General features: G+C 42.3%; 1 protein-coding gene across 3 annotated transcripts; it reads right to left on the minus strand.

Annotated features, from left to right (window-relative positions):
• Window positions 1–829: 829 nt before the first annotated feature.
• On the minus strand, window positions 830–23,970 carry LOC139580844 (BRD4-interacting chromatin-remodeling complex-associated protein-like). 3 transcript variants are annotated; one of them, XM_071409906.1, is made up of 13 exons: window positions 23,743–23,970; window positions 21,328–21,379; window positions 20,739–20,784; window positions 20,503–20,551; window positions 20,330–20,395; window positions 19,051–20,238; window positions 18,908–18,953; window positions 18,775–18,824; window positions 16,490–16,539; window positions 13,527–13,672; window positions 4,576–4,670; window positions 4,394–4,496; window positions 830–4,292 (listed from the first exon to the last, which is right to left on the minus strand). In XM_071409906.1, the coding sequence occupies exons 2-13, from the start codon at window positions 21,353–21,355 to the stop codon at window positions 3,811–3,813; spliced, it is 2,349 nt and encodes a 782-aa protein (XP_071266007.1). In that variant the 5' UTR covers window positions 21,356–21,379; window positions 23,743–23,970; the 3' UTR covers window positions 830–3,810. The 3 variants fall into 3 exon arrangements, with proteins under 3 accessions (XP_071266007.1, XP_071266008.1, XP_071266009.1); XM_071409907.1 differs by lacking the exon at window positions 23,743–23,970 and adding an exon at window positions 23,495–23,639; XM_071409908.1 differs by lacking the exon at window positions 23,743–23,970 and adding an exon at window positions 21,517–23,488.
• Between the last annotated feature and the right edge of the window lie 896 nt (window positions 23,971–24,866).

Genomic DNA, 24,866 nt, shown 5'->3' on the forward strand with positions numbered 1-24,866 from the left:
CAATTCTGTGCTTACAACTTTGTGGCAACAGTTTGGGGAAGGCCCTTTCCTGGTGCAGCATGACAATGCCCGTGTACAAAGCGAGGTCCATACAGAAAGGGTTTCTCGAGATTGGTGTGGAAGAACTTGACTGGCCTGCACAGAGCCCTGACCTCAACCCCATCGAACACCTTGGGGATGAATTGGAACGACGACTGCGAGCCAGGCCTAATCGCTCAACATCAGTGCTCAACATCAGTGCCCAACCTCACTAAAGCTGTTGTGGCTGAATGGACGCTAGTCCCCGCAGCAATGTTCCAACGTCTAGTGGAAAGCCTTCCCAGAAGAGTGGAGGCTGTTGTAGCAGCAAAGGGGGGACCAACTTCATAATAACGCCCCTGATTTTGGAATGAGATATTCGACTAGCAGGTGTCCACATTCTTTTGGTCACTTAGTGTATCAGTATATATCTGAAGTATTTATGTGGCTTTTTTTTTTTTTTTTCTGTTGTGATGAAAGGGAAGGATACTTCAACAGCACTTGTATTACTAGGACTAGTTAAGATTACTTGTTGTGTGAACAGCAACGAAGTGAAACCAGAACCTGTGAAGGGCTCCCAAGCCTGTCCACCTGCCCTCTGTCACTCTTGGACTGTCTTTGTATATGGCTCATGATTTCGCTATACCAGCAACATGCTACGTTGTAAGTCTGTGGTGCCTTGAATGAATTGAATGTGAAATAATGACCAGCAGTATGAGTTTAAACTGGACCCCACAACAAACTGAATGTCTAAACTACCACCAATAATACATTTGTTGGAGAATGTATTAAATCAATCAGGCTGAGCCAGTTTATGATTGTATTCAAAATGAATTTATTATTGACCTATTTTTGCTGTTGTAGTAAACACACAAACTAGAAATGAACAACTGACAGTATTTTGTAACAATTTCTCTTGGAACACTTCAAAGCCAACAGAATAAAAAAGAACTTCATTTTTCTCGTGTTTTTCCTCTGGGGTTTTCCTTACAAAAAATTATAAATATTTATGTTTCACGTTTTCATTTTTTATACCAAAAAAACCCTATACAAATCATGTAGATAGTGAGACAGACCAAAAGAAAGTCAACAGTGAAAACGGGTCAAGAAAGTAGAAATGTATTGCTCTCCTTGGCGGAAAGGGCATAGCCTAGTACCTCAACCCCTCAAGACACTCCTGTGTGAAATTACTTCCCGTTTCCCATATAGTCCACTACTTTTGAGTCACATAGTTACATAGTTACATAGGCTCTGGGTAAAAATATATGGGGAATAGTGTGTCATTTGAGTGTCGACCAGCAGACACAGGGGTCCTCAGGACCAGGGCTGAGAAGGCCACACCCAGTGGTTGTGTTCCTCTGCTCAGACACCGCTGGCACATGAAGACCTTACTGGTGCCCGACGTCACAGCACAGTCAATGACGTGGCACGCAACCATTGGTTGATGTATGCAACGTTTGAGCAGGAGAACACGACCATTCAATCCCTTACTCACTCAGACACAAGACAAACTGACAAACAGGCAGTGACGTGTTCTCCTTCTCTCTATCTAAGGCCTTCAGCCTGTTCCTTCAGTCAGTTTAAAAGCATAGTTTACATACACTTGTCTCTCATCTCTCAACTGTGCGGAGGGAGAGAAGGATAGAGTGGAGGAGGGGAAACTAAGTGTGCTAGGGAACGAGTAACATTCCTCCGGGGTGAGTGAACACACGCACACACAACAAACATACAAACACACCAGCACACGTACACAGAGAGTGGACATACATATATATACACATATATACCTTCCAGGGTCATTGGATCACATGACAGCGAGACATTGCCATGGTTGCGTGTTGACGTCGCTGGGACACACATCACTAACAACACAAATAATAGTGATGTTTCATTTCTAAAAAAGTAACTAAATCTAATCGAAATAAAAAAAAGATAAACATGTCGTAACATTTCTCCCTCAATCTGAGGAGTTAGCTCCCCCCAACACCAATACACTTGTGTGTGTGTGTGTGTGTGTGTGTGTGTGTGTGTGTGTGTGTGTGTGTGTGTGTCTTGGTTCTTCTATACTTGTGGGGACAAGGATAGTAAAACAAGGAAAATTCTCCCTCGTGGGGACATTTCCCACATCCCCATGGGGACAAATGCTATTTTGAGCTTAGAGGGTAGGTTTAGGGTTATGCTTACAATTAGGGTTAGGGTAAGGGGTTAGGTTTAGGGTTTGGGTTACAGGTTAAGGTCAGGAAAAATAGGATTTTGAATGGAAATTAATTTTAGGTCCCCATGAAGATAGAACAAAATGTGTGTGTTTGATGTGTGGGTTGGTTTTTCTATCCTTGTGGGGAACTAAAATCCCCAAAAGTCCCCACAAGGATTGTAAAAAAAATGAAAAATTCTCCCTAGTGGGTACATGAGGACAAACGCTATTTTAGGTTTAGGGTTATGGTTACCATTATGGTTAGAATAAGGTTTAGGGGTTAGGAGTTCAAATCAAACGTTGTCACATGCGCAGACCGAACACAAGTGTTTAGGGATTAAGGTTAGGTAAAATAGGATTTTGAATGGAAATTAATTTTAGGTCACCACGAGGATAGAAGAACAAAACATGTGTGTGTGTGTGTGTGTGCGCACGCGGAGGGGCATCACATACCTTTAAGGTACATAAGAAAAATGTCAAAGATACATTTCAAAAACTGACAGAAAACCAAAAGCTGCTTTAGTAGTTAGACACTCAGAGTGTGAGTGAGTCTCTCTGGCTTGACTATGAAAACTGAAGTATAAAACAGAAAAATAACATATTTCTTGTAGTTGTCAAATCCATCAAATGACTGTGGTATTATACACTGAGTATTCAAAACATTAAGAACACCTGCTCTTTCCTGGTGAATCCAGGCGAAAGCTATGATCCCTTCATTATGTCACTTGTTAAATCCACTTCAATCAGTGTAGATGAAGGTTAGAAGTATTTTTAAGCCTTGAGACATGGATTGTGTATGTTTGCCATTCAGAAGTACAAATGGGCAAGATCAAAAATGTAAGTGCCTTTGAACGAGGTATGGTAGTAGGTGCCAGGCACACCGGTTTCTGTCAACAACTGCAATGATGCTGGATTTTTCACACTCAACAGTTTCCCGTGTGTATCAAGAATGTTCCACCACCCAAAGGACATCCAGTCAACTTGACACAACTGTGGGAAGCATTAGAGTCAACATGGGCCAGCATCCCTGTGGAACACTTTCGACACCTTATAGAGTCATTCCCCGACGAATTGAGGCTGTTATCATGGGAAAAAAGGAGGGTGTTCCTAATGTTTGGTATACTCAGTGTGTGAAGATGTGTAATGTCAGGTGCAAAAATGAAAGGACATTTCTTACAAGGCTTCTTCATGTAAACATTTGAAGGACAACATAGAATTTCTCAGGCACAGAATCATCATCATCATCTTCTTCCTCCCTAAACTTCAGCATAATTGCACGTGGCTAAAGTTGGGGTTCAGGGGGTTGATATCTTCTTCCGGCTCACACCCAACAGGACATGATGTAACACAGGTCATGACCCCTGGCTGTCCTACAGTAACCATAGTACTGTAACCATAGAAAAATGATCTAGATTATATTTCTATGACTGTAACTAACTCAGAGCTGGTTGAAAAGGACTGACAATGGGAGAGCAAAATAAGAAAATAAACAATAACAAACATGTAGCCCCAAGAATGAGCCGGCGGGGCAAAGGATGGGAGGATGAGAGAGATGGAGAGATAGAATGGTGGCACGTCCGTCTGTCAAATCTGTCTGTCTAACATTCTAGAATGCTGTTCACAGCTGCCTCTAGAACCGAGTCTGTGTCGGGCAGGGTGGGCAGGAGGGGCAGGGGGGGAGGGAGGGGCAGGGGGGCCTGGGGGTGAGAGGAGGACAGGTGAGACAGGAACTGAGTCTGTACCGGCTCTGTCGACACCGGCTCTGTGGCAGTAGCAGCCACATTGCCATGGTGATAGTTGCTGTTGTTGCTAGAGGCAGCTTTGTTTCCATAGTTGCTATGTTGAGTCCTCCTCAGGTCCATTATACTCTTAAAAGAGTCTATTCCTCCTCTCCCTCCTCCCCCCGGGTCTCCATAGCCCGACTGGGGGTCTGTCCTGTAAGGGGGGTCTGTGGTCGCCCCCCTCCCTGTCTGTTTACCGCCGTGGCTGGATGAGGGGGAGGAGAGAAGGTCCAAGGGGAGGCAGGGTAGAGAGACGGGAGATGTCTTCACCCCACAGCAGAACTCTTCCAAGAAGCCATCTATGGAGGGAGAGAGAGAGAGAGAGAGAAAGATGATGAGAAAAAATAATGGTTCACACTTTTTCAATGGTCCACACCCCTGCCAAGTCCCGCCTCCTCACCTGGGTCCACCAGTATCATACGTTTGTCTTGTGTCAGGTTCTGGCGCTCCTCTTGGTTGAAGGTCCTGTCAATCATCACCATCTCTGAGGAGGGACTGGAGCGCTGCAGGGAGGGGAAGGGACTTCCTGTTAGCACAACACTTTTCAAAGATTCAAAAATAATTGTGTGTGTGTATACTCACCTCAGCCTCCACCATCAGCAGTCGTCTGTATTTGTTGATCATGACCTGGGTCCTCTTCAATACCTGAGTCGCCATCGACTCAAACTCATCATCCACTGCGGGTTGAATAAAGAGAAAACAATGCATTAAAAATCCATAAATGTATCATTCTTAAGCAGTTCATATCTATAGGCTACATTGAGGTTTTTATTTCATTATTTATTTAGGGACTAACTAAGTTTACCAAATACACACCAATTGCCAAATGTTTTGGGAACTTGGGCAGAAAAAGTTAACGTCAATCCACTGAGACAAAAAGTCTGAGTTTAATTCAATAAGAGAAAAGCTGCGAAATGTAGAGTTGAAAATAAATAGGAGGGTCAGAACAGTAGCATGATGTCTGGGGAAGATTTGGTGAAGTGGTAGAAGAGGATGATTGCAGTGGCAGCTACGTTCTGTGTAATGATCGTGAGACACTATTCCAATTCATTTACAAAATCTACATTTTGACTCGGGAACAGGAGTGGAGAAATATGATTCATTTCATTCAGCCTCTTGAGAGAATGTGAATGCGCGATAGGGACCGTCTGTAAAAGGTGCTATCTTTATCAGCGCCATAAAAGACGATAGTATTTCAACCACATAAAATATGCATCCAAGACGAACTGAAATCTTATCAGAAACATATTTGGTTGTTTTCACAGCTTTTAATTTCCTTAAAACCGGTTAAACTGATGTAATTTGTTATTTTTTTTTTAAAATAGCATTTTGTCCCCAGTCCTTAAACATCTTAGCTGCGTGAGAGAATGAGAGATGAAAAACCTTAACAATGTAAACTAGATTGAAGCATTCATTCTGTCATTAAAGACACTTCTGGTGAGCAAGGGTTGATTTAGTACTCTCGGGCAACAAAGGCATATGGCTAAGCTTCCCCTAAAGTATATTGAATTCAATTGCCAAAATTATTAAGCCTAATTAGTCTATTACATAAATTAATTAAAACATAAAAAACAGGCTACGACACCAGAATGCATGATTTGGCCACAGAGGATTATGAAAAAAGTCTTCTTTGAAAAAAATAAGCTGTGGATTGTTTTAAAATCACATTGCCTCCAGCGGAAGGGCCCACAATTTGGGCAGCGCACACGGCAAATACCAAATAGATGATTGTTGAGTTTCGACTGTCAGTGAAAAGTAGAGAGGCCCAGCCAGGCATAGGCCTATTGCAATATTTCAAAATACAATTACAGGAAAACATAGCTATTTTCTTTCCAAACTATTGCTGTAAAGCAGTGTTTCCCAAACTCGGTCCTCGGGACCCCAATGGGTGCACGTTTAGTTTTTTGCCCTAACACTACACAGCTGATTCAAATGTTCAACTAATCATCAAGCTTTGATTATTTGAATCAGCTGTGTAATGCTAGGGCAAAAAACTAAACATGCACCCCTTGGGGTCCCCGGGCCCAAGTTTGGGAAACGCTGCGGTGAAGAGAAGACATGAAAAGACTCTAATCTGTCTTTTAGTTATCAAAATTCGCAACTTAATTTAATGAACAATATAGCCTTTCTCAGGGATCATCAACTAGATTCAGCCGCGGGATGATTTTTTCTTGTAGACTGCAAATTGACCGCAAGAAGCCCAAACAGATATAATATTTGACTAAAACATAATCATTTTAAAGCTTGCTTACATATTTGAATATGATCACATACACTCAGTGGCCAGTTTATTAGGTAAACCCATCTAGTACCGGGTCGGAACCCCCTTTTTTTTCCAGAACAGCCCAAATTCTTCGGGGAGTGGAAACATTGCTCAACGAGTATCAAGGGACCTAAAGTGTGCCAGGAAAACATTCCCCATACCATTACACCACCGCCACCAGCCTGTACCGTTGACACCAGGCAGGATGGGGCCATGGACTGGTGCTGTTTACGCCAAAACCTGACTCTGCCAACCGCATTACGCAACAGGAACCGGGATTTGTCGGACCAGGAGATATTTTTCCACTCCTCAATTATCCGGTTTTGGTGATCACGTGCTTCTTCTTGTTTTTAGTTAATAGGAGTGGAACTCAGTGTGGTCGCCTGCTATAACAGCCCATCCGTGACAAGGACCGACGAGTTGTGCATTCTGAGATGCTGTTCTGAGCTAACCATTTTCGTGAACAGGGTTGTGTAATTTAAAAAACTGTCCACTGAGTGTCTCTCTCTCTACTATGTGTGGGAATACTTTGGAACAGATTTCTGAAATTAAAATCACTTGAAGCTAATTTGCTTGTGTTTTTACAGTCAATACAAATACTGTATATATACACTGCTCAAAAAAATAAAGGGAACACTTAAACAACACAATGTAACTCCAAGTCAATCACACTTCTGTGAAATCAAACTGTCCACTTAGGAAGCAACACTGATTGACAATAAATTGCACATGCTGTTGTGCAAATGGAATAGACAACAGGTGGAAATTATAGGCAATTAGCAAGACACCCCCAATAAAGGAGTGGTTCTGCAGGTGGTGACCACAGACCACTTTTCAGTTCCTATGCTTCCTGGCTGATGTTTTGGTCACGTTTGAATGCTGGCGGTGCTTTCACTCTAGTGGTAGCATGAGACGGAGTCTACAACCCACACAAGTGGCTCAGGTAGTGCAGCTCATCCAGGATGGCACATCAATGCGAGCTGTGGCAAGAAGGTTTGCTGTGTCTGTCAGCGTAGTGTCCAGAGCATGGAGGCGCTACCAGGAGACAGGCCAGTACATCAGGAGACGTGGAGGAGGCCGTAGGAGGGCAACAACCCAGCAGCAGGACCGCTACCTCCGCCTTTGTGCAAGGAGGAGCACTGCCAGAGCCCTGCAAAATGACCTCCAGCAGGCCACAAATGTGCATGTGTCTGCTCAAACGGTCAGAAACAGACTCCATGAGGGTGGTATGAGGGCCCGACGTCCACAGGTGGGGGTTGTGCTTACAGCCCAACACCGTGCAGGACGTTTGGCATTTGCCAGAGAACACCAAGATTGGCAAATTCGCCACTGGCGCCCTGTGCTCTTCACAGATGAAAGCAGGTTCACACTGAGCACATGAGCACATGTGACAGACGTGACAGAGTCTGGAGACGCCGTGGAGAACGTTCTGCTGCCTGCAACATCCTCCAGCATGACCGGTTTGGCGGTGGGTCAGTCATGGTGTGGGGTGGCATTTCTTTGGGGGGCCGCACAGCCATCCATGTGCTCGCCAGAGGTAGCCTGACTGCCATTAGGTACCGAGATGAGATCCTCAGACCCCTTGTGAGACCATATGCTGGTGCGGTTGGCCCTGGGTTCCTCCTAATGCAAGACAATGATAGACCTCATGTGGCTGGAGTGTGTCAGCAGTTCCTGCAAGAGGAAGGCATTGATGCTATGGACTGACTCGCCCGTTCCCCAGATCTGAATCCAATTGAGCACATCTGGGACATCATGTCTCGCTCCATCCACCAACGCCACGTTGCACCACAGACTGTCCAGGAGTTGGCGGATGCTTTAGTCCATGTCTGGGGGGAGATCCCTCAGGAGACCATCCGCCACCTCATCAGGAGCATGCCCAGGCGTTGTAGGGAGGTCATACAGGCACGTGGAGGGCACACACACTACTGAGCCTCATTTTGACTTGTTTTAAGGACATTACATCAAAGTTGGATCAGCCTGTAGTGTGGTTTTCCACTTTAATTTTGAGTGTGACTCCAAATCCAGACCTCCATGGGTTGATAAATTTGATTTCCATTGATAATTTTTGTGTGATTTTGTTGTCAGCACATTCAACTATGTAAAGAAAAAAGTATTTAATAAGAATATTTCATTCATTCAGATCTAGGATGTGTTATTTTAGTGTTCCCTTTATTTTTTTGAGCAGTGTACTAACAGTCAAAAGTTTAAGAACACCTACTAATTCAAGGGTTTTTCTTTATTTTTACTATTTTCTACATTGTAGAATAATAATGAAGACATCAAAACTATGAATTAACACATATGGAATCATGTAGTAACCAAAAAAGTGTTAAACATATCAAAATATATTTTATATTTGAGATTCTTCAAATAGCCACCCTTTGCCTTGATGACAGCTTTGCACACCCTTGGCATTCTCGGACAACCAAAAAACTGACTGCGAAGATGTTTTGGCACAAACTGAATTTAGGCTAACTAAGCAATGTATAGTGTAAAGAATCATTGTACGATCTAAACTGCTGTGAACTTTCCAAATAACCAAAAATATTGTATTTTCAGATTTTTGAAGCTGGTCTACAAAACTGAAAGTCAAATGCACAATAGCAAAACTTAACTGGAAGCATAGAAATAGTGCACATAGAACCGATCTACTGCTTCTTAAACTTGCTTTCAATGAAAATGACAGATCTATAACTCACATTTCTATGTCAATTTGGTCAGGTTGCCCAAAAAGTTACATATTACAGCTTTAACAGTAGTATTACCCCTTTATGGCAACTATCCTTCTAACGACTGGAGGCTAGTAGGCTACATGAGCACACCCAATGAAACAAATTACTGTATATTGGGATCGTGTGTATGTGTCCCATGTTGAGCTGCCCTCCAAATTCACTACAACACTGCTATTTTGCACCCCATTATCCTAACCTGTAGGCTAATAGTATATTACAGTGGGAAAGTGAAAGTTAATTAGACTATAGCCTATCTGCATTATATCCAACAGATGTGGGAGGAGTGAAGCAGGGTTTTACGCAAACGTGTCTGTGGGAGGAGAGGCAAAGGAGCTAATTTTAAGCGCTGTTTTAATATATTGAAATAATAATTGATCTAAATAGGCTTATTAGATCAACGATGATCAATAATCATAAGCTATATATAAATAAATAATCACTGTGAGAGAGACTCCAAGGACCACATTAATTTACCACTTTACAGTGTAGACAAGGCTAATCTCCCCCGCACTGAAATGGTAGCATCCAATTGAACCACAGTGATGAACCCCAATTTTCCAGCCACACTAATATTTCAACTTTCAGGTCAAAAAAAGGTCAATTAGAACATTTTACAAGGTAGAAAAATAAGAAATTGAAACAATTTCAACCAATTTTCTATTACTCAATTTCAACAAATGGACCCAAAAATGTAGAATTTTTAACATAGAAACTAATATTCTATTGTTCAATATCAACGAGTGTATTAGATCATTAGATTGATAAACGTTACCCCCCCCAAGCCATAAACTGTTGGCAAGCGGTTACAGTGCACCAAATCTGGAACCAACAGGACCCTGAACAGCTTCTACCCCCAAGCCATAAGACAGCTAAACAAGACTGCTAAATAGCTAATCAAATGGCTACCCGGACAACCTTCATTTACCTTTTTTTGCACTAACTCTCTTGCACTGTCTCTATGCACACACACTGGACTGTACTTACACTGACACCCCAACACATACATACGCCCACACACACATAACACGCGCACACATGCATACTGACGCCACACACTCACACTTTCACACTCACCACATATGCTGCTACTACTGTCTACTACTTGCCTAGTCATTTTACCACTACCTATATGTACATAGCTACCTCAATTACCTCGTACTCCTGCACATCGACTCAGTACTGGTACTCCCTGAATTTTTAATGACATGTTATTTTTGGTCATTATTGTAATTTTTTTATCTTTAACTCTGCATTGTTGGAAAAGGGCCCATAAGTTAGCATTTCACTGTTAGTCTACACCTGTTGTTTATGAAGCATGTGACAAATAAAATTGTATTCATAGGCTAGGCCTACTCTACATCACTACGTGCTCATGCATTTTTGCAAACAGTGATTGAGTTATATTATTAGCCTAAAATATGATTATCAAATCCACACATCACATTAGGAATCAAGGTTATTATAGTTTTGAGTTTTTATAATGAGTTTTTCTTTCTTTTAGTTTGCCATATTTTATTTGAAATTCGGTTTAGTTTCAGTTAGTTTTCAGATCCACTTTACTAGTTTTTATTTAGCTTAAGTATTATAAAAACAGTTCAATTTTATTTAGTTTCAGTTTTTGTTTTAGTGTTAGTAAAGAAAGTAGCCTATCTACTGTATGCAGGGGAGGCTAGGAGCCACGCACAGTTGAAGTTGTAAGTTTACATAGCCAAATACATTTAAACTCAGTTTTTCACAATTCCTGACATTTAATCTTAGTAAAAATTCCCTGTTTTAGGTCCGTTAGGATCAGCACTTTATTTTAAGAATGTGAAATGTGAGATTATTAGTAGAGAGAATGATTTATTTCAGCTTTTATTTCTTTCATCACATTTCCAGTGGGTCAGAAGTTTACATACACTTAATTAGTATTTGGTAGTATTGCCTTAAAATTGTTTAACTTGGGTCAAACTTTTCGGGTGGCCTTCCACAAGCTTCCCACAATAAATTGGGTGCATTCTGGCCCATTCCTCCTGACAGAGCTGGAGTAACTGAGTCAGGTTTGTTGGCCTCCTTGCTCGCACACACTTTTTCAGTTGCTGAGTGGCCTTTCAGGTTATGTCGATATAGGACTCGTTTTACTGTGGATAGAGATACTTTTGTGCCCGTTTCCTCCAGCATCTTCACAAGGTTCTTTGCTGTTGTTCTGGGATTGATTTGCACTTTTCGCACCAAAGTACGTTCAACTCTAGGAAACAGAACGCGTCTCCTTCCTGAGCGGTATAACGGCTGCGTGGTCCCTTGGTGTTTATACTTGCATACTATTGTTTGTACAGATGAACGTGGTACCTTCAGGCGTTTGGAAATTGCTCCCAAGGATGAACCAGACTTGTGGAGGTCTACAATTTGTTTTCTGAGGTCTTGGCTGATTTCTTTTGATTTTCCCATGATGTCAAGCAAAGAGGCACTGAGTTTGAAGGTAGGCCTTGAAATACATCCACAGGTGCACCCCCAATTGACTCAAATGATGTCAATTAGCCTATTAGAAGCTTCTAAAGGCACGACATCATTTTCTGGAATTTTCCAAGCTGTTTAAAGGCACAGCCAATTGAGTGTATGTAAACTTCTGACCCACTGGAATTGATACCTTAAATGATAAGTGAAATAATCTGTCTGTAAACAATTGTTGGAAAAATTACTTGTGTCATGCACAAAGTAGATGTCCTAACCGACTTGCCAAAACTATAGTTTGTTAACAAGAAATTTGTGGAGTGGTTGAAAAACGAGTTTTAATGACTCCAACCTAAGTACATGTAAACTTCCAACTTCAACTGTATGTGTTGTATAGTTTTTGAGTTTTTTGGGAGGTCACTTCTTGCCTCTGTTGGGCAGTAATACATAAGGTGATAGGTCAGGTCAAGTTTAAAGGTAGATTTAAGGAGATGACGCGAGATGACGTAGATGCACGAACTAAACAGTAGTAGTGGGTCAATTTCCGCAACAACCAGGAGCGTTGAAGCGCAAGGCTAAACCCTCAGCTCTTTTGGTCCTGTAACTACCACGTTGTAGCAGCATGAAGCGCACCCGTGCACAAGCGCAGATACTCTGTGTGACTGTGTGAGAGCAAAGCATTGCAACATGCCCATCCCAATGGGCGCGCTCGAGCAGATCACTTTTGTCAACTCGATGAGCATCGGTGGTCACCACCATTCAAAGTGTTGCATTCTGGGGATAAGAATTGTCCGACTGGCGCCTATGTAGCACATGGGATATATAAAATGTACTCCTCAGCCTGAAGTGTCCCTACTTACACCAGCAAATAGCTAGCTATTTGAGTGGGGCCGACTGGTAAGACACTTCAGGAGAGCGGTCACGTGTGCTAGTAACGCACAGGTCCAGGGTTCAAGCCTCAGTGTGAGCCGAATCAGGAGGACGTGGTACTCGCTAAGCATGCAGCGTAACACCTGTCACACCTACATGTCAACTCCATGAACTTTACAAAAATCATGTGATCAAAGTTAATGACGTTGCTTTTACCCAACTGCGCCATGCAGCCATCGCCTGCATTGTGGGAGGCTCTATAGTCAACCAATCATTAGGGTGTTTATGTTTTACCCACACAAACGTGACCAAATACATGACTGAAACAGGAACCAATTTGCCGGAATTTATGTTTGCCGGATATATTCAAATAAATGTGATATTTGAGGCTCTCTCTCACTAATTGATTATACAATGTGGAAACACAATACTATATTATGATTTCAGTTTGTGTGATATGGGGGTTAGATATTTCTGCCATGTTGATTTGAGCCTTGCTGTTGGAAAACCACATTATACCCTGACTACACCGCTCACGTCGCACGCGCGAGCGTTGCAAAATAAATTTAGAAATCTATATTATTCAATTATTGCACCCACACTGCTCGCGGTCTGCGTTGCCAAGGGCTAAAATAGAAGTCAGTTCTATTTGTGACGCAGATAGCGGTGCAAGTCCTGCCTCTCCCATCTCCTCATTGGTTTATAGAAGCAGATACCCACGTACCATCTCCTCATTGGTTATACCCACGTAAGTGATTGAAAGACAAACTGTGTTGTAGGTCGTCGTGGTAATACTATGAAAGTTTAGATGCCAATCACCATATAAGTTCAAAGAAGAAAAAGCCTGGAAGGAGGAGAGATGACTAGAAACGATTCGGTTGACCGTTTTATTTGTGGATTAATTGTCGGAGTAGAGGACCTTGTGCATTTCAGGTAAAATAACAACTCAATGTCCATATCCCAGGACAAATTAGCTAGCAACAGCAAGCCAAGTGCAAGCTAGATAGCTAAATTGCCATAAATGTTTAATGCTTTTTGACCTGTACACAAATTAATGTAATTGGTTCAGAGTTTGTTTTGATATTTTAACCTGCGTGTCGTGATCGCTTTTGGTGTGGGGGGACAAAATAAATCTATGCACGATGGCGCGCCAGCGCAGACGGTTAGGGCTCCGTGTTAGTGTCTGACTTTGGGCTGTCGCATATGCACTTCCGGCGGGTGAACAAACAGCTGACCTTGGGAAAACTCTTCCCTGTTGGGCGGAGCTCCATGGAACACGTGGTAGGGGAGGAGTCTGTGCAGTGCGTCATCCAATGAGGTGAAGCGGGCGATGTCAGGTGACAGAACCCCCGAATGATCCATCCTCAACTGCTGTAGCATCCTGGAGAGACACACATAGTACACTTATCACACACACACACACACTCTCGCAGCCCCCCAAGGGGGTGCCCAGCAAAACTGCGGTACGCCACTGACACGCGCATATCTAGTCGCTAGTGAAAGTCTACACACCCCTTGCACAGTCTTCACATTTTGCTGCCTTAAAATTATATCTAAAAAGGATTCAATGAAAACCAATCCAAAGTGAAAAAACAATTATATAAAATTCTACAAATGACTATGAAATGCAAAATGAGGATGTATTGATTGCATGTGTTCATACCTCAGAGTTAATGCTTAGTGGAAGCATCTTTGGCAGCCATTACAGCTGTTAGAGGTCGACCGATTAATCAGAATGGCCGATTAATTAGGGCCGATTTCAAGTTTTCTTAACAATCGGAAATCTGTGTTTTTATTTTTTATTTTTACACCTTTATTTAACTAGGCAAGTCAGTTAAGAACACATTCTTAATTTCAATGACGGCCTAGGAACGGTAGGTTAACTGCCTTGTTCATGGGCAGAATGACAGATTTTTACCTTGTCAGCTCGGGGATTCAATCTTGCAACCTTACGGTTAACTAGTCCAACGCTCTAACTACCTGCTTTACATTGCACTCCACGAGGAGCCTGCATGTTACGCGAATGCAGTAAGAAGCCAAGGTAAGTTGCTAGCTAGCATTAAACTTATCTTATAAAAAACAATCAATCATAATCACCAGTTAACTACACATGGTTGATGATATTACTAGTTTATCTAGCGTGTCCTGCGTTGCATATAATCGATGCAGTGCGCATTTGCGAAACAGGACTGTCGTTGCTCCAACGTGTACCTAACCATAAACATCAATGCCTTTCTTAAAATCAATACACAAGTATATATTTTTAAACCTGCATATTTAGTTAATATTGCCTGCTAACATGAATTAGGAAAATTGTGTCACTTCTCTTGCAACAGAGTCAGGGTATATGCAGCAGTTTGGGCCGCCTGGCTCGTTGCGAACTGTGTGAAGACTATTTCTTCCTAACAAAGACAGCCAACTTCGCCAAACGGGGGATGATTTAACAAAAGCGCATTTGCGAAAAAAGCACAATCGTTGCACGACTGTACCTAACAATAAACATCAATGCCTTTCTTAAAATCAATACACAGAAGTATATATTTTTAAACCTGCATATTTAGCTAAAAGAAATCCAGGTTAGCAGGCAATATTAACCAGGTGAAATTGTGTCACTTCTCTTGCGTTCATTGCACGCAGAGTCAGGCTATATGCAACAGTTTGGGCCGCCTGGTTCGTTGCGAACTTATTTGCCAGGATTTTACGTAATTATGACTGACATAACATTGAAGGTTGTGCAATGTAACAGGAATATTTAGACTTATGGATGCCACCCGTTAGATAAAATACGGAACGGTTCCGTATTTCACTGAAAGAATAAACGTTTTGTTTTCGAGATTATAGTTTCCGGATTCGACCATATTAACGACCTAAGGCTCGTATTTCTGTGTGTTATTATGTTATAATTAAGTCTATGATTTGATAGAGCAGTCTGACTGAGCGGTGGTAGGCAGCAGCAAGCTCGTAAGCATTCATTCAAACAGCACCTTTGTGCGTTTTGCCAGCAGCTCTTCAAGCATTGAGCTGTTTATGACTTCAAGCCTATCAACTCCCGAGATTAGTCTGGTGTAACCAATGTGAAATGGCTAGCTAGTTAGCGGGGTGCGCGCTAATAGCGTTTCAAACGTCACTCGCTCTGAGACTTGGAATAGTTGTTCCCCTTGCTCTGCAAGGGCCGCGGCTTTTGTGGAGCGATGGGTAACGCTGCTTCGAGGGTGGCTGTTGTCGATGTGTTCCTGGAGCGAGGAGAGGGACGGAAGCTATACTGTTACACTGGCAATACTAAAGTGCCTATAAGAACATCCAATAGTCGAAGGTATATGAAATACAAATGGTATAGAGAGAAAAAGTCCTATAATTCCTATAATAACTACAACCGAAAACTTCTTACCTGGGAATATTGAAGACTCATGTTAAAAGGAACCACCAGCTTTCATATGTTCTCATGTTCTGAGCAAGGAACTTAAACGTTAGCTTTCTTACATGGCACATATTGCACTTTTACTTTCTTCTCCAACACTGTTTTTGCATTATTTAAACCAAATTGAACATGTTTCATTATTTATTTGAGGCCAAATTGATTTTATTGATGTATTATATTAAGTTAAAATAAGTGTTCATTCAGTATTGTTGTAATTGTCATTATTACAAATTGTAAAAAAAATAAAAATAATAATTGGCCGATTAATCGGTATCGGCTTTTTTGGTCCTCCAATAATCGGTATCGGTGTTGAAAAATCATAATCAGTCGACCTCTACTGTGAATCATTTTTAATAACATTCTACCAACCTTGCTCAACTCTTAGGGCAACATACATCCATTGTTTTTGTCAAAATTGCTCAAGCTCAGTACATTTGGTAGGGAATCATTGACGGACAGCAATATTCAAACCTTGCCTCAGATTATTTTAAGAAGATTTAAGTCAGGATGGAGACTGGACAATATAGGAACACTCAACACTCAAGAAAGCCATTCTTGCTATTTTGTTTCTTTTTCACCATTTTTATTGAAAACAATCACAGTAAGGTACTTAATTGTTACCCAGAAATTATTTGATATTGAGATAAAAACGGATGCATTGGACCTTTAAGGCAGCAAAATTTGAAAACTGTGCAAGGGGTGTGTAGACTTTCACAAGAGCACTGCATGCACGCACACACACACATATGGCATCTATACACATACACACACACTACTTACATTCCTCCTCTGGTGAGCTGCTGAGGGGCCGGCCTCTTCTGAGCGCTGACCTACAAGAGACACATTTCAATAACATCATCATCATCATCACCACCACACACAGGTCTGTAAACCCATGTTTCGCAACATTTCTATAGGCCACTATTAAAAAGAAGAGGATCCCAACCGCTTTCTATAGGCTAGGCCTACTATATTTATTTCTCAACTTTCCTAATATCAAGCACATTGCTTCACTTTATGAATCGGGGGGCATGCCTACCTGACTAGCATGAAAATGAACCATGGGAAAAGCATCTTCCATTGGCTATTCAAGTGCATACGGGGTAGCCTAGTGGTTAGAGTGTTGTGCAAGTAACCGAAAGGTTGCTGGATAAAATCCCCGAGCTGACAAGGTAAAAATCTGTCGTTCTGCCACTGAACAAGGCAGTTAACCCACTGTTCCCCGGTAGGCCGTCATTGTATATAAGAATGTATTCTTAACTAGCTTGCCTAGTTAAATAAAGGTTCAATTTAAATACAGATGACATGTATTTTTTGACCATGCCCCTGTTCCGTGAATGATAATGGCCCATTCTAAATCTAAACTAATTTCACACATATACTAAATAATATATGTAAAGACAAGAGTAAATTGAAAATAGTCTGATGGGTGAGAATATTATCACTTGTGAATGATGCCAAGCGTGTGCAGTCTAAGGCCAGAAACAGCACAACTTTTCAAATCATCTCATGCATCATGTATCTTAGCCCATGGGCCTATATGTTTTTATAAGGTTTGTATCACAACTAATGTGGCCAAATAACCTCAAACGTAGCCTATAGTCCCAAGACCCCTGGAACACAGTTGGAGCCCATAGCCTACAGAGCCTAGTGAAACATGTGTTCTTATAAGCCCAGTCATTGTTCAATCACGTGTGAAAACATAGTTTTGACTGGACACTATTTAAAAGAGGATGCCAGCTTTCTCGTGCTGCTATATTTTTTGCTCAATTATTAAAAATTAAGCACATTAATACACTTTAAAAACAGTGTATCCTACCTGGCATATTAAAAACGTAACTGCACGTAACCTCCATTCACTTTTCGAGTGCTGTCACTTTCGCTGGAATAATTATCGGACCAAGCTGCAGCGCGATATGGTTTCCACATATTATTTATTAGAAACGCACAAAACAACAAAGAAAGAACGAAACAAACCTTAACAAAGAGGTGTAACATTAGACTAACTCAAAACAATATCCCATAAAACACAGGTGGAAAAAATGCTACTTAAATATGATCCCCAATTAGAGACAACGATAGACAGCTGCCTCTAATTGGGAATCATACCAAACACCAACATAGAAAACTAAACTAGAACCCCACATAGAAAATAATAACTAGAAAACCCCCAAGTCACGCCCTGACCTACTATACCATAGAAAAACAAAGGCTCTCTATGGTCAGGGCGTGACAAGTGCAGGCTACGGATGACATGTTTTTGTTTTTTCTGGGCCATTCTAAATCAAATGTTATTAAGAATAATCTTATGGGTGAGAATATTATCAGTGCTTGTCAAATTGTGAATGAGAGACTGATGAAGTGTGTGCAGCCCGCACAATAAAGCCTGCGCTTGCCTTTCATGTGACTTTTTTCAAATCATCATTAGAGTAGCATCATGCAGCATTAGAATGTATTAGAAATCGAAACATATAGCCCAACGTTTGTATCACAAGTAAAGTTGCATAAATAACTCTAAATTAAGCATATAGGAGGACCTGTTTCTTTGTTAACCGCTCAACACAGAATAGCCGCATGTGCGCACTCCCTGAGAAAAATATCCTTTCTATTTTATTCAGCTATGTTCAATTGTATTGTTCTTACTATAAAATAATGCCACAGAAATTATAAGCAAATCTTGCCTGCTAAATGATCTAGCATAGCCCACAGCCATACGGCATAACATAAGGACGACTCAGAATATGCTATTCTGTTCTTCTGTAATAGGCCACATTTTCTTCATATCATTATGTATATTTAGACCTGCCTAAAATAAATAATGGATTTATTGTGATGGTGTAGGATATATTAAATGTATTTATTACACTTTTTAAAATTCAGATGTTCCAAAGGTCCGCATTAGTGGCTTGTAAGCAAAGCATGGAAGCTGGATATGTTAAACATTTTAAACAGTTTATGTTACTTAACGGTCAATCAATTATTGTGAGACCGGCAGTTAGTTGCATGACAATCACCAGCTGACAACATTTCATGACCGCACACACAGTGTATAACATGTAGAATACCTGTGTGTTTAGCGGGGCGTCTTGGCTGATGTAGGTCATTGTTTTCACAGCTAGGAGACAAATGAGAAACAGAAGTCAGGAGAGGGTTTTATATACATCTATAACAACAACACACAAAAACACAAACACAAACCTTTGTTTCCAAGGAGGTTGACGAGCTGTGTCTGAGCCTGCTTGTCCTGAGGAATTGGGAGAACAAAACAATACAAAAACATCTTATAGAAACGCATACAAAGAGGGTAATAATTAAGTGAGGAAGAGAGTTGTAGTTAATACCTGTGTGTACTCCTGTTCCTGTGAGGCAGTACCAGAGAGAGACAGGGGGGAGAGGGAGCTGCTGTTCTGAGTCTGAGACAGTACGAGGCGCTGCACTGGGCTGCCCGACACCTGCCCTCGAACCCCAGTCGCCGTTCCAACCAGCGTCAGACGCCCCTGGTTTGATGACGCCTGGACTGGGGCAGGGTTCGTACCAGGAAAACTCTGCCATGTTTGGGTCATGGCTCCTCCTACTCCCACCTGGCTGCCTCCCACCTGGATCAGCTGACCTCCCGCCGTCGCCGTGAAGTTCTGCCCGGCGACGAGCTGTACTGTGTTCTGATTGGCTAGCAGGGTTGATTGGGATGGGTCTGAGGGGCCATTGTGGTGGACCAGGTACTGCCCTGGGGGCAGGTTGGCCTGGCCTTGCTGTCCCTGGTTCTGCTGCCCCAAGGGAGAGTGGACCAGGATGGAGCCGTTAGCTGTGTAGTGTCCCTGGGCTGCGGTGTTAACCATGGTGGTGGTTGTGGTCTGGAGTCCCAGGCTATAGACTGTCTGAGCCCCAGCTTGAAGGGGTTTGGGCTGGATAGGTCTGACCAGGGCCTGGGCGCCCCCAGGTCCTCTCTGGATGATGATATTCTGCAGGGGGATGTTCTTAAAGGGCAAGCCCACCTGGTTCACCTGGCCCACTGGGGAGGGGGTGGCAAACACCTGCCCCCCTGCTGCTACTCCCCCCACCGCCCCCCCTACCCCACCACCCTGCCGGAGGAGGATCTGTTGGACCCCTCCCCCACCAAAGGACCCCAACACCTGGATGTGCCCCCCTGCCTGGCCGTTAGGCAGCTGGGACACGCCCTGGAGGAACTGACCACTGGGAAACGATGCTGTCGATGTGGTGACCCCGCTGCCGTACCCCCCCGAGACCAGCTGGGGGGGGAATGGGGAGGGGGCCGAGGGGAGAGGAGGGGGAGGTGGTTGGGAGTCTAGCATGGCCTCTTGTTCCAGAGTCTGTTCAGTGATGTCTGCCTCCATGAGAGACTTCTGCAGGATGTCAAAGGGCTGGTCCTCTCCTCCGCCAAGATCCATTCCTCCTGGAGAAGCTTCTCCCCCCAGCTCATCCTCAATGAACGATAGGCTACTGGAAAGCTGGAGGCCCACCCCTGCTGAATCCTCAAACTCTTCATCTTTGAGGCCGGAGTTAGAGCCAGCCTGAGAGAAAGATAACACTTTATAACTATGCAGGCTCCATCAGTTTATAAACCTATTACCAGCAGGGAAGTGCAGATTAATTTATACTCACAGTGTTACTGGTGAAGAAGGTTCCGGCAGAGCCGTAAGCTGCGTTCGTCACGTCATCCTCCTCAATCTGAGGGAGAAAATACACGTCACTTCACCTGTATGCAAAGCAGCGTGCTAATATTCTATGACTTGAAATGGGCATGGATGAACTAGACCAGAGGGGGAGACACTCACAGACTTGTTGGTGGAGCCGTGGAGGTAGTCATTCAACGCCTGCACATCCCTGGAGGACAGAAGGAGGGAGAGAGCTTGAGTCAGAGAACATCCGAATGAAATGCATTTTATTTAACATTCGTAACCCCTGGGCACCAGATTTATCTGTTCCACTTGCCATTACTAATGCCTTAGTGTTAGATGTTTCTAGATGTGTTATAGATAGTGTTTGTGATTTATGTGTTATATAGATTTACCCTATAATATCCAGAAGACGGCGATCGTCCTCATCATCCATGACACCTGGGAGAGGAGAGAGCAGAGAGAGGGATGAAGTGACAGGGGGGGTGAAGTGAGTAGAAAGAGGTGTAATGGAGGAAAGGATAAGAGGAGATATCCTATTTTAACTGTATACACTAACTATGCTAAAAAGCTCATAAATGCAATATAAGAGCTCTTATTCTAAACCCTCTTGACTATTCTACATTGCTGCAACAATTCTTATGAATGCTTGTGAGCACAAAAGAGTTACGGAAAGTAATGCAGAGACATAGACAGTGAGACAACACAGAGGACGTGCTGGGTGGGTGGGTGTGTCACAGGCGGCCGGAGGCACCTGGGGAGGACGGGCTCATAGTAATGATTGGAATGGAGTAAAATGGAATGGTATCAAACACATGGTTTTTAAATATAATTCCATTCACTTCATTCCAGCAATTATTATGAGCCGTCCTCTCTTCAGCAGCCTCCTGTGTGTGTGTGTGTGTGTGTGGGTGGGTGTGTCAGACTGTATCTGCATGCTTATCTCTGGTGTGGTAACAGTTGGCGACGCAATAAAACACTCACAGCTTTCTGACAGCGAGCATGGAATCATTCATTAACCACCACCTTTTATTTCCTGTGATGGAGTAGTGGGCAGAGTGAGAGACAAGAGAGATAAGAGGGGAGAAAAAGAGAGATGGGAGAAGCACAGAAAGAGAGAAGTTAAGAACAATAGTATTAAAAGTGCAGTATTGCCCCCATCCCTCCACCTACCTTTTCCTATTGAATGAGAGTGAAGCTCCCGCCCCTACCCTTCTCTCTTCTCCTGCACATTGGTCTACTCTCCTGTCACCTCCCATTAAATGAAAATGGTCATCAAAGTGTAAATAACTCCACCCTGTTCCCTTTAAAATGTTGTTTGTTTGGGAGTTGAAGGTTTCCAAAGCATTTGCTTTGTTTTACAGCCAACATTCCACAGAACTAACTCCAATGATGCTGGCCTTGTATCGTGGTGAAAGGGGACATAAAACAGTTAATAATGTGGTGAATAGCAATGAGGAGCAAATCAGTAAATGTAGCCTTAGAATATTCTCAAGGTGAAGCTGTGTATTTTGTTAATTCAGAGATGCAATGCCTAGGTTAAACAAGGTGGTGTTTTGAAAAATGGCATGCCACTGTAGGGGGCCTGTGATGTGTCCAACTGTAGCAACATTTTCATTTTTGACTTCTTTGTATCTGTCATTCGACGTCATGTCGAATTACAAATGTGATACATTGTGTCAAGTCAGTGATGTAACATTGTGCTCTTGAACACATTTAACCAGTCGTTAAAACAAAATGGCGACTCGGCCACCATCTTTGGTTGAGAAAGAACCAAGCCTAATAAGGCTAAAAAAGCAATGCGTCATAAAATGTCTCAGCTACAATTGAGTAGCTCAATGTAGGGAATTGCACGATTAATAATTTATAAAACTGGTCGTTTTGGAATTGTGAAACAACTAGCTGTATTTTCAAAATGTAGGCTGCTAGCCTGTTTTTATGCTAGCAGCCCAGATATCTAGCTATCTGCTAGCATACGCAGATAAGAGTGCAACTTTATATTCAGCTTTCCACCAACAAAAAAAGGAATAAAACAGTAAAACTATATTTTATTTCACAAGTTAAACCGATACACGTGCTCTTTGAAGGATCACTTCAAGTGTGTCCGTTTTAAGATATTTGCTGACAACTACGACACCATCACCAGGTTAACGATGGCTAATCGGCTAGCTAACCTCTAATGAGGTCCCTTTTCAACATTGGGGTTATTTTGTCAGAGGGGCAGGATTAGCTAGCACCACTAAATGGTGGGATATGTCTACACGTGTCAAATAACTGGCAAAATGCACTCTCAATAAAGCCTGGAATATTTAGCTAGTTAAATTTTCCACATTTCACAGAATTTTGAGCATGTGGAAAACAAGCAGCAGTTAGCTAAAACGTTGTTAGCTTGCCAGTTGCCCAAGCTATTGAAAATATTCAGAAAATAGTGTTTCCTCTCCCCTACACCTAGCTTAGTCACCAAGTTAGTGGTCGGAGTAGGCGTACAAGACGATATGGCTAGCCAGGGTCGGAGTAATTTATAAACCAGTTTATCCAAATAATAGTAGACACATTTAGCTCCAATTTAATTTTGAAATCGTAATAACACCCTCCCAAATTGTAGCAGTAATGTGCCATCAGACAAACAGCTAGCAACGACAGTCGTGCCACGGTTTTAAGCTTTGGAAACATCGTTTAGACCACCAGCTGATGTACAGCTTGCGATTTATGTCCAAAAATAGACTGAATCGACAGACAATGATAATCGCATTCGAGCACAAAAAGCCTGTCCTCCCAGCCTCTAGCTGGTCGCTGACGTGCTCTTTCTCTGCTGTGCTGGTGTAGACTTCAGAGGTTACCATTTGTCTTCTATTTAGCTCATCTGCCAGCATGCAATGCAAAACGTCAGATTTCTCTCGATTGGCTGAACAGACATATTTCAATCGTGGAATTTACGACCGCGCGGAGTCTTCAGCAACAGCTCTTTGGGCTAGCTATTTGACCGCGGATTTTTACTTGTAAACATCGGCCTGTTCAAGGTTAGCTAGCCGTTGTCGCCTATTTAGAATCGTCGGATAGAATTCGTTGACACGGCTAAACAGTGTCGATACCTAGGTGTTTTTTTCGATTAGCATAACATAAAGACGACTGAAAGAAGGCAAACCCTTACTCCTGTCTCACTCCTCTTGAAACCCAATATCTCCATTTGGCAACTTTTAATTTGCTCCCCCCTCCTTCTCCCCCTCCTTCTTCTCCCTCTCCCACTCATATTTTTCTCACTGTCCCTGTTCTGTCTCAGATAGATTTCTCTCCACTCTCACTCTCTTCCCTCCCCGAAGGAAAGGAGGAAGGAGGTTGTGTGTGTTTTTTCCTAGAAATTTTATCACAAAATTATAATACACTCAAAGGGAAACTCACCGTCATGAAAAAGCAGTGCCTTGTCAACGGGGTTTCCTCGCCATCACAGCACGGGTAGTGCCGCTCCAGCAGAAGGCAGTAACATCAGAGCATTCTACAGATAGCGATGCAATATTCCATAGAAGTAACATAGAACGGACAAATAGTCACTACACTCTAAATACTGAAAAACTATGTTCTACCATTCATTAAAGTTTTTTTTTTTACTTTCATGACAGATATTTCATAATTCTTCTCCCCTATGAATAGGAAATTGTTTTACAGTAACTTGGCCATTATGAACGGTAGGGGGCGGGCCACTAGCAGATGCCACACCTTGATGTGGCTGATAAAGTAATTGAGGAAGCTGTACATTGTGTCTACAGAGAGATCAGCAAAACCAGGGCGTTATTCCACTCACATACCCTCCAATGGGATATAGGAGGGGGCAAACAGCTTTTATAAGTCATCGCAAATGTAACACAATTAATCGTATTCACAGTGATGCTATGTACACCATTTTCAATCAGAGATGTTTGTAATTCAGTCTATTCTGGTGTAAATTTTATGAATTCATATAGGCCTATTGTGTTCTATATACTACAGACCCATTTCTTATACTTGCATCAGCAGTCTACGCTGGAAAAGTGCAGTTATTTCTTCCTGCAGAAGAATTAACAGGTACTGTACGTGAAGGTGAGGTGTGTGTGACATTGAGAAATGCATAATAAACTCTTCTACACCTACTGTGAAGGTGGCTACTGATATACTACTTTACTATTCTGAAATTTGATTAAAGCTCAGGTTTTGCTTAATATGTGCACTGTCATCCTTCCACTTGCTTTCGCAATGGGGCACAATAAAACATAAACATCATTACATATGGATATTTGCAGTGGTGTAAAGTACTTAAGTAAAAAATACTTTAATGTACTACTTTAGTCATTTTGGGGGGTATCTGTACTTTACTATTAATATTTTGGACAACTTTTACTCCACTACATTCCTAAAGAAAATAATGTAATTTTTACTCCATACATTTCCCTGACACCCAAAAGTACTTGTTACATTTTGAATGCTTAGCAGGACAGGAAACAATTCACACACCAATTCACACACCTATCAAGAGAAAATCCCTGGTCATC

This window comes from Salvelinus alpinus, chromosome 7 (assembly GCF_045679555.1).
Source record: "Salvelinus alpinus chromosome 7, SLU_Salpinus.1, whole genome shotgun sequence".
Classification (NCBI taxonomy): domain Eukaryota; kingdom Metazoa; phylum Chordata; class Actinopteri; order Salmoniformes; family Salmonidae; genus Salvelinus; species Salvelinus alpinus.

What these genes read in the sequence shown, in the direction of transcription:
- LOC139580844 (XM_071409906.1), bottom strand. Translation starts at nt 21,355, where the DNA reads ATGATTCCATGCTCGCTGTCAGAAAGCT. An exon ending in ATGCTCGCTGTCAGAAAGCT is followed by an intron (nt 20,785 to 21,327) that starts GTGAGTGTTTTA and finishes CTCCTCTCCCAG; the next exon opens with GTGTCATGGATGATGAGGAC. An exon ending in AGGAACAGGAGTACACACAG is followed by an intron (nt 18,954 to 19,050) that starts GTATTAACTACA and finishes CCAATTCCTCAG; the next exon opens with GACAAGCAGGCTCAGACACA.